At 41.0% G+C, this 9,021-nt stretch overlaps 1 protein-coding gene across 2 annotated transcripts; it reads left to right on the top strand.

Moving 5' to 3' along the window:
- The first annotated feature begins 1,327 nt into the window (after positions 1-1,327).
- acbd4 (acyl-CoA binding domain containing 4) lies at positions 1,328-7,429 on the top strand. Of its 2 annotated transcripts, none has more exons than XM_028027132.1 (11): positions 1,328-1,578; positions 1,719-1,833; positions 2,597-2,717; positions 3,073-3,157; positions 3,537-3,657; positions 3,962-4,117; positions 5,226-5,323; positions 5,440-5,638; positions 5,954-6,165; positions 6,296-6,346; positions 6,769-7,429. In XM_028027132.1, exons 2-11 carry the CDS (start codon positions 1,743-1,745, stop codon positions 6,895-6,897), a joined length of 1,263 nt encoding a protein of 420 aa, XP_027882933.1. In that variant the 5' UTR covers positions 1,328-1,578; positions 1,719-1,742; the 3' UTR covers positions 6,898-7,429. The 2 variants fall into 2 exon arrangements, with proteins under 2 accessions (XP_027882933.1, XP_027882931.1); XM_028027130.1 differs by having other exon boundaries at positions 1,328-1,603.
- The last annotated feature ends 1,592 nt before the right edge of the window (positions 7,430-9,021 follow it).

The following is a 9,021-nucleotide window of genomic DNA, read 5'->3' as shown; positions in this document are numbered from 1 at the left end:
GCAACACAAAATATTATGCGTATATGTAATAGGACATTAATTTCCAATATTTTATGTCTGTTGCGTTCTGATTACATGAAAACACTATGGGGGAGACTGGAGAAGATTGATTCATTTTTGGAGCAAATTTCTTACTTTAGTATTTGTTATATCTATAAACATGCCGCTCATAAATATGTTGTTGTTATGATTAAATATATGTTATGATTAAGCCTGATTGGTATTGGTTCCCCACCACTCACATTCTGCTCAGCCACTTGGTGTGTGGGTGGATCCTATTGTCATTACAATACAGCAAATGCTGTATGTACAAAATACATACAGAAACATACTGATACACTATTAGGAATAAATGGAATTACTGAAATAAATGGGAGAGTCATTATTGTTAGAGATTTACGTGGATGCATGTTATGGTACACTGGCAATAGAGAACAACTAGATGTTTGGCTGAATCCTCATTGGTCATTCATTTAAAAATTCAAAACATTTTCTTGAGAATGGGTCTTTCCTTTAGAAAATTCTTTTGTTTCCAGTTGTTCCCATTTAGGTTTACGGGTCAAGAACTGAAAGGAATTTCTATTTTCTACCTTTGGATTTAAAGGGCAGTATTGGGTATTTTCCAGGCACATGGTGCTGTTTTATAGCAGCTAAGCAACAATGTTATCTTCAGTTGTTACAAATTAATTAATCTGTGTAATTTCGTAGGTTCTTTTATTGCTGACAACTGTTAACAGACAAGAACGCCAGTGAGCGCCGTTACTGTGCGGAATTTCAGTCAGGAGTGCTCACTGTTCATACGCCCACTAGTGGCGAACTGCTGTGACTACAGTTTAATCCTCCCTCAGTCTGTATAGAAGCGCAGCTTAAAAATAATTTCTATTTTTAAAATAGTTTTTACAATAATTTTTAAAAAATCAAATTTAAATTTTAAAAGCAGAATTGCTTTAATTCTGCTTTAATTGAAAACAGAAGTTTTCAATTAAAGAAAGAAAAGGGAGGGGTGTACTTCTTTCTAACGTCCATTCTGTCTCACAAAATTGGTGTTTATCAATCATCTGAAAATTAATTTCATTTTGTATTGTGACGCCTTGAAACTAGACCTCTGTCTCTAAGAAGCTCCTGCTCGTTCCGATACTGCACCTTGAGCACATCAACCCAACAATGCTTCTCCATTATGCCTTTAACAACCTTAACCTTTCTCATGAGCGTTGGACTGTCAATCCCAGCAAGTCTTACATGAAAGAATCAAGGCAGAACTCCAGACATCATTTCTGCCTACTGTAGCTTTAAAAATCAACGTGACCGTGGTTGTGCCGGTGGTACGCTTGTCACGTGATCTGACACGGAAGTATTGTGTGACGTTGACGTTAACCTGATCTCAGCAAGTCTGTCTCCAGGACGAACATTGAAACTCTGACACTTTTCTAAGCTGAAGACATCTGTGTGTCTCTGCGGAGGCCGGGTGGCTGCTGGCGGAGGAAATGAGACCAGAAGGAGAGTTCCAGAGATAAGACGAAGTGCAAGCTAACGACGCTAAGCTGCACCACACCGGACAGGGAGAGTCCCGGCTGAAAGGTCCCAGCTGAGTGTAGTGTATGCGGTCAGTGTTGCTCAGATATTCAGTAACATGATACTGCCCACAGTGAGCTCTCTGTGCTGTGTCCAGGTATCAGTGTGAGATGCTGTTGTCCTGTCTGTCTGTCCTCCCCCACCAGCTCCTGTTAGCCTGAGCTGGGATCATGCCTGTCTTGGCCATGGCAGAGCCTGCAGTGGATCATCAGAGGCGCTTTCAAGCTGCCGTGGATGTCATCCACAAACTCCCCAAAAACAGTAAAAACGGTTCCCCTCCTGGAGTTTTAGTTTCAATAGTGCAATCTTATCAGATAATACAGTCCTGAATTGATCATTTGTAATTATGAAACACCAGTTGAATATAGTATCAATTTACAAACTTTGGGAGAGAAACAAAAGCACATTTTTGGGTTGAGCATAACACCAGAAATCAAACTAAATAGGTAAGAATATCCATGGTATGACATTACATGGCCCGAATTGTGAAATTGGAATGTTTGAACCTGTCAAACAAAAAATCTAATATTATTTGGTTGGCTGGATTATAGTTTTCTGTATATGCAATTTTTCCCCCAGAAAACTTGCTAAGCCCGGTGGTTGGGTGCTTGGGCACTCCAGAAGCCTGCCATGTTTTTGAGTTAAAAAAATGTTTAAAGTTGACAGGAAGTTTGAAAATATCACTTGATAATTATGTGTTATTGGAAGATTAATACCTGAACACAAACTATATTATTATTTTTTTAAATGCAAACATTTTAAAAAGACTTAAATAAATAAGCAATGCTTAGCCTGATGGGGGCACAAGTAAAGCCTGGTGGCCTGCCAGGCTTATAATACACCAATGGAAACCCTGATATGACTAAGAACTATGACATTGGAAGAATTACTGCTGTGTAAATGAACTGAATTAAAATTGTTGCTTTAGATGGGGAATTAATTAAACAATGGAAATACATTTTAATTGTTTTCCTTTATGCATTTCCATTATGTTATTATGTATGACAAATCTGTTGATCTGCAGGTTCCTACAGACCTTCTTATGAGGTGATGCTGCGTTTCTACAGTCTGTACAAGCAGGCAGTGTGTGGACCATGTACAATGCCTCGGCCTGGCTTCTGGGACCCAGTGGGTCGCTACAAGTGGTCAGTGTGCCATTTTATCCAGAATATTTAGGCAAATTCCATTAGCATCTCTGGTGTTTGAATTAAATCAAGGAACAATACCAAACAACTGCTTGGGTCCAATACATGGTAGTATAGTATCATGGTTTATCTATTTATCTTATCTTATCGTACAAGCACATAAAGTCTTGCTCATAATTATCAATGCATTGCTGGAGGTGGCAGCTTTTCAACAGACGGCTTTTCTTGGGTCCTTTAGGTTCTTCAACTCCAGTTCACCCAACAGAATTTGTCCAATATTTTGGCTGTGGGATTCTGGTAATGAAGAGTTCAGCACCAGTATTTTTAAACACTTCCTCCTGTGGGCTCGTTTCAGGGATGCGTGGAGCCGCCTGGGGGCGATGAGTCAGGAGACCGCCATGGCAGCATATGTGGAAGAGATGAAGAAAGTGGCACGAGAGGTACAGTCAGCATTTTTCCATGTCAGGTTCCACTGATCTCTGCTGTAATTTCCTGTCCACCTCTCTGAAGCTGGTCCTTCTCTAGAGTTGCATTACTGGACGCCTCTTCTATGATGTTCTATCAGCTGTTAGTGATGACACATGTTGTTGCCTTAGATAGGCTCTTTTGTCCTTTTAAGCAAAATTCCTCCAGATTCCATCTTACTGATATTTTACACTGCTTTCTACAAAGAAACAAATGTTCACATTTTCTATCATTCTTTTTATAGTTGCTGTCACAACCATTGTGAATTTGTTCTATTTGTTTTGAAATGGATAACTTGATGTGTTTTGAGGAGAGCAGGAGACCCTGAGCAGAGTGTGTCCTGGATGTGTGCAGGTCATCCACACCATGCCCATGGATGAGAGAACAGCGTCATTCTTCCACCACTTCGAGCCTCTCTACAGGGTCATTGACGACATGCCGCTGCCTCCAGCTTCACTGCTCACACTTGTTGAAGGTGGGTTGGTATACACTTCATCAGCTGGGGTGTGGGTTTTGAGAAGAATTTTGGTGGGATTCTTATCTTCCAGACCTGAAGGGAGCACAGGAAGAACGAATTCTCTCTAATGAACAGTTGTTGGTTTTATGTTCCAGCTGTGTCTCTAATTGTTAGAGATGAATAGAGATTATTGGAACAATAAGGTGACTGATCATAGCTCTCTGACATGTATACTGTTAGTTAAAAGTCTGAGAACTCTAGCCAGCTGTATATGACCACATATCTTCTGCCGTTGTTTTCTACATGTTTGCATCTCATTCAGGTCCTAAAGGCAGGCAGCAGGTTGACGGTTCAGCAGACGTGAAGCTTCAAGGTGAGGAGCAGGAGCCACCTCAGGAGTGTTTAGAGAACTCTGATCCAGAGCCGGAGCTGAACATGGCTGACGAAGCCCACCTGCTTACCAACAGCGTTCCTAAAGGTACAGCAGGACTAAGGCATGATGGGAAGGTCGTCTCCAGCTGTCATGTTTCTGTCTGTGGGATTTTGATGTTGAATTAATTGTCACACAAGCTTCCGAGTGAACAAATGTTAGATGTCTTTTAAAGACAGCTTGTGTTTTTGTGGAAACATCCTTGTTCACATTACGACATCATCAATAGAAGAAATGTTTCATCAAAAGCTGTAAGTTCAGCAAATCTCACATGAACAACACAGGACACACGTTAAAAACTAAGCCAAACCGTGGAAGCTAAACTCTGTTGGTAGCAGGACCATTTTACTGCTTTACACAGAAACCACCATTATGTAGCCACAACTCATATTTATTGTTTTGGTCTCTGCTTGACACATTAATCTTTGAGTTAACCACTAAACATACGATGTAATGATGACAAAAACCTTCATACAGACGAACATGTTGTCATTATACTGTTGATCACTGTTGTATTCAGATGATCATGAGGTTGGCTGCAGGCATTTATTTATCTTTGACATTTTCCCAGACTGTTAAGAGTTTTGTTAATAGTATAAACTTTATTCTGTGCTCTAAATTCTCTGGTAAAGCGTGTCTTAACTAGATGTTCCTCACTGACAACTTTTAATAATTTTTTCTGATTATTTTTACCTCACCTCTATGACTGCAGCATATTTGTAATGATAAACCCTGACAACTTTGTCAGAGATTCAATTCCTCCAGGTGAGGGATGTTTACTTTGGGACAAGTTGATGGGTGTTTTTAAAGTGCTTTATAAATACATTGACAAATTGCTGACAAACCCACTGGGTGGACTGGCAGGTGGCATCATGTCAGTGACCTTGTCAGTGTTCAGTCAAGTTGTCCAGAGTCCTGCTGATGACCTGATTACATGACTCATCTAAAAGCTGCAGGACACCTGGAGTTGAAGACTTCTGCGCAGTACCTTTAAAAGAAAGTTATTCCTTTCCATTGTCACCACATGTATGCTCAGGAGGATTTGACTGAATTTATTTGATTATATATTTCTACCTACACAACAGATCTGTTTGTCTTTCAAGGTGCCTTGAAAGGACATTAGTTCATCTAAATGAACTGAGTTGAACTGTTGCAGACTCTGGGACATCTGAGGGTTTGGTCTTGACCAGCGACTCAGAGAGTGAAATCTTCTGTGACTCTGTGGATTCAGTGGAACAACTGAGCAACATCAAGGTATGGTGGTACCATCATCAGCTCCACAGCACAGCGAGACATGTCCCAACAATTAAAATGCACATAAAGATATGATATTCATGAAGTAAAATGTAAAAGTTTCCTATTTATTACAGATTCCACTTGTCAAGTCAAACGGCTTTCACAACAGCAGCATTTACCCACAGTCCTCTCCTGGCCAGGGAACTCACCTGGAGGGAAGGCAGGTCGGCGCCGGTCAAGGCGGAGAAGGAGCAGAGGATGAGAAATGTGCGGGTCAGCCCCGGAGAGGTTGGCACAACGGGCGGGAAGGTTCCCACCACGGCTGGAGAGAACGTAGGCTGTTACTGTTTGATAATACTAATTATTATCTGATTTAAACTTATTTAAACCACTTAAGCCTTAACTTCCCCTTCATGGTTGATGTCTTGAGATGTTGCTTCAATATTTGCAAATATTTCATCATCTTTCATCATGTTGCCAAATATTTTGTTACACACTCCAGTCTTTTCTGCTGGACTCCCCAAAACATGAATACCTAATGAGGTTGTCTGGGGCTCAGTTTACAAACCAGCAGTGTAGCTTAATGACAAGGTTATATTGTTGTCTGGTAGTTATTTCAGCATTCATCTAACTCTGTATGATCCACAGGTGGTGTTCCACAGGGAAGCCCAAGGCGGATGGCCCCTGGTGGTGGTGGGGGGGCAGGACGCGGAGGTGGGGACGGCTCAGAGGGTGGAGCAGAGAGGATGCACGAGACACACCTGCAGCAACAGATAATCCTGGCTCTACGCAGGCTCAGAGAGGACATGAGGAGTGTGATGGACAGACTGGAGGTGGTGGAGAGGCTCGCTGCCACCCATGTAAGTTTGTGTGCTGATGCAGAATCATGTCTAAGGCTTCATTTCATTCCGTTTGATGTTGCGTGCCTTTTGACAAATGCTTCTTCAATGTTCTGAAGTGATTGCTGGTTTGTGTGTGTGACCCACTAAGGGCTCAGACTGGAGACCATGCCTGCAGTGTGCAGATGCAGCTTCACAGCAGGTGAGGAGCTAATGTTCTGATAGGTGATGTTGGATGGTACTGGTCCATAAAGCCTAGTTTTGAAGGTTTGCTTTTGTCTTGATTTAACTGAGTCAGAAAGCCAGGTGAGCAGCTCTGCTGCCTGCAGAGAAACAAACGTAAAAATGCAAACAAATCTGTTACAATCAATAAACACTCAGGTAAACCATTAGTAAAACTTGTGTTTTACTAATGGTTGCTGCTAGCAATTATTACAGTTATTCATAGCCCACAAAAATCAAAAAAATATATAGTTGCTCCTTCTGGCACAACAAATGAAAATGTAAGTTCTGTTGAATATCATTCTGGTTTGTGTTAGCTGCATTTACAGTTGCTGCTACCTGTGTCCGATAGAAAACACTGTTTGGTGATCTGCAGTGATTTGTTGTTTATGCTTTTCCCAGGAGGAGACATGGTGGCCATTTGATGTGTCGTGTCAGACAGTTCTACTGTTCATGCTGTGGCCGTTTGTTACACAAGGTCTGGTCTACCTGCTCAGGAAGGCCCACCAGAGAAGTCGCACATCTTCATGAGGAGCACTGACAGCGCCACCGGATGGACATGCTCCCCATGTTCACCGGTGGGGTGTGTGATTAAAGTTCCTGTCAATAACTCTAAGGAGGAAGTTCGACCTAAGCTAATCTACAGACTTTTAGTCCTGGTGTAACAAATTACTAGCTTTAATTGAAGTCGATTAATTGGTTAGGAAAGTTTTAAATAAATAACTTTCCCATTATTATTCAGCATGATGAACAATTCTTTCATGCCTCTGTACAAAGTTTGAGTGAGTGCAGACATACATTTAGTTGTTTTTTTTATCTGTATTCTTTATTCAACCTTATTTATTGTCTAAATCTCACCTCAGAATGCTGAAAAAGAACAACTGTAATGATGTGAAACTAGAATGATGTGGAAAATATTGTATTAAATGAGAGTTGCAACTGAGAAGATCAAAACGGCTTTATCTCAGGGACAGTCGTGCAAAAAGGAAAATTTGAAGATTCTCATATTCTCTATGTTCAACCTTATTTACTGTCTAAACACCTTTGAATGCTTAAAGATATAGATGGAGTTTATTGTCATTCAGTTGTACATTTATAAATGTACAAATTGAAACAAGTTTTGTTCCAAGACTCCAATAAAAATAAATAAATAAGAAATAAGAAAATTATCAATGTAAATATATATAATAAAAGATTGAATTAATGGGAGTTTAGAATTGTTATGGCATGAGGGATGAAACTGTTGTGGAATCTGGTTGTTCTGCATTTGAAGCTGCTGGATTTTTTTTCCCCAGAGGACAGCAGGGAGACCAAACCATGCTGAGGGTGGAAGGAACAGTTCTAGTGGTTTGAAATTAAAATCACGTCAAAATATTGTATTTAATGAGAATTGCAACTGAGAGGGTCCAAACAGCTTTATCTCAGTGACAGAAGTGCAAAAAGGAAAATTTGAAGATTATGAGGTCTGCATTGTAGGTTCAAACTTATTTACTGTCTAAACAGGCTCCGTGTTTTTGTGGTGAACAGTGTCTCAGGGCTTCTGGCACCTCCCAGTGGAGATACGTGAATACAACACATAACCCCGCAGACCTTGCCTCCAGAGGTATGAAGGCAGAGCCTTTTCTACATGACACAACAGGGTTATCTGGTCCTGCATTCCTGACACAGCCAGAGACAGATTGGCCTGTAAACCCAGAGAACTTACAGGAACTTCCACATGAAAACCCTGAAGTCAAAGTGTCTGCTTCTGTTTGTGTTTCGCTTGCACAAGATGATGATCATCCTTTGGCTCTTTTAATTCATCATGCTTCATCCTGGACTAGTCAGGATGATGGGTTGGATTTGAGATTCAAAACATTGCTCTTGCATCACAAAAGAAAGAAGACACATTTTCAGTCTGCATGTAAAACAACCCAGTCTGAAGGTGCTCATCAAAGGGTTGAGCTCCCAACTGGCTTTCTTCCAGTGGGAGAGATTGAGGATGCTGAGATGCAGATAATCAAGTTCTGTCAGAGGGAGAGATATGCTGACAAAATCACCTGCCTCCAAAAGTGAGAGAATGTGAAATGAAGCAGTCACATATACAAGTTAAATCCTGTTCTGATGGATGATGTGTTGGAGGGCGTCTCAGCAGGGCTGTCATGTCTGAAGATTCTAAACATCCTATCATTGTTGCTAAAGATCTTTACTTTGCTGGTGTTATTCTTCAATACGTCCATAAGGGAGTGGGTCATGGTGGTAGGAACCACATACTCTCAAAGTTGCATCAGAAATATTGGATTCCTGGTGCTGATGCATTGATTAGAAAGATCATGGTGAAGTGTGTGATCTGCAGACGGCTTCATGGCTCCAAATGGCTGACTTGCCTGAAAGCAGAGCAATCCCTGAGAAAATCCCCTTTATTTTTGTTGGTGTTGGGCTACTTTGGTCCATTTGAAGTGAAGCATGGGAGAAGTCTTGTAAAGAGATATATTATCTTCATGTTTGGCAATCAGAGTTGTACATATAGAGGTCGCTTCATCTCGTGACACCGACTCTTTCATTAACACCTTACGACGTTTCATTGCCATGCGAGGCCAAGTACAAGAGCTGCAGTCCAATACTGGTACCAACTTTGTGGGAGCAGAGTGCAAGCAAAGACAAGCCATCGAAGAC

Source organism: Xiphophorus couchianus, chromosome 9 (genome assembly GCF_001444195.1).
Source record: "Xiphophorus couchianus chromosome 9, X_couchianus-1.0, whole genome shotgun sequence".
Classification (NCBI taxonomy): Eukaryota; Metazoa; Chordata; class Actinopteri; order Cyprinodontiformes; family Poeciliidae; genus Xiphophorus; species Xiphophorus couchianus.
The sequence above is the reverse complement of the archived record's forward strand: the minus strand, read 5'-3'. Positions and strand labels throughout refer to the sequence as shown.

Coding starts and splice junctions, on each gene's coding strand:
- acbd4 (XM_028027132.1), top strand. CDS start 1,743: ATGCCTGTCTTGGCCATGGCAGAGCCTGCAGTGGATCATCAGAGGCGC. Junction 1,834..2,596: donor CCACAAACTCCCCAAAAACA/GTAAAAACGGTT, acceptor GTTGATCTGCAG/GTTCCTACAGACCTTCTTAT. Junction 6,166..6,295: donor AGAGGCTCGCTGCCACCCAT/GTAAGTTTGTGT, acceptor TGACCCACTAAG/GGCTCAGACTGGAGACCATG.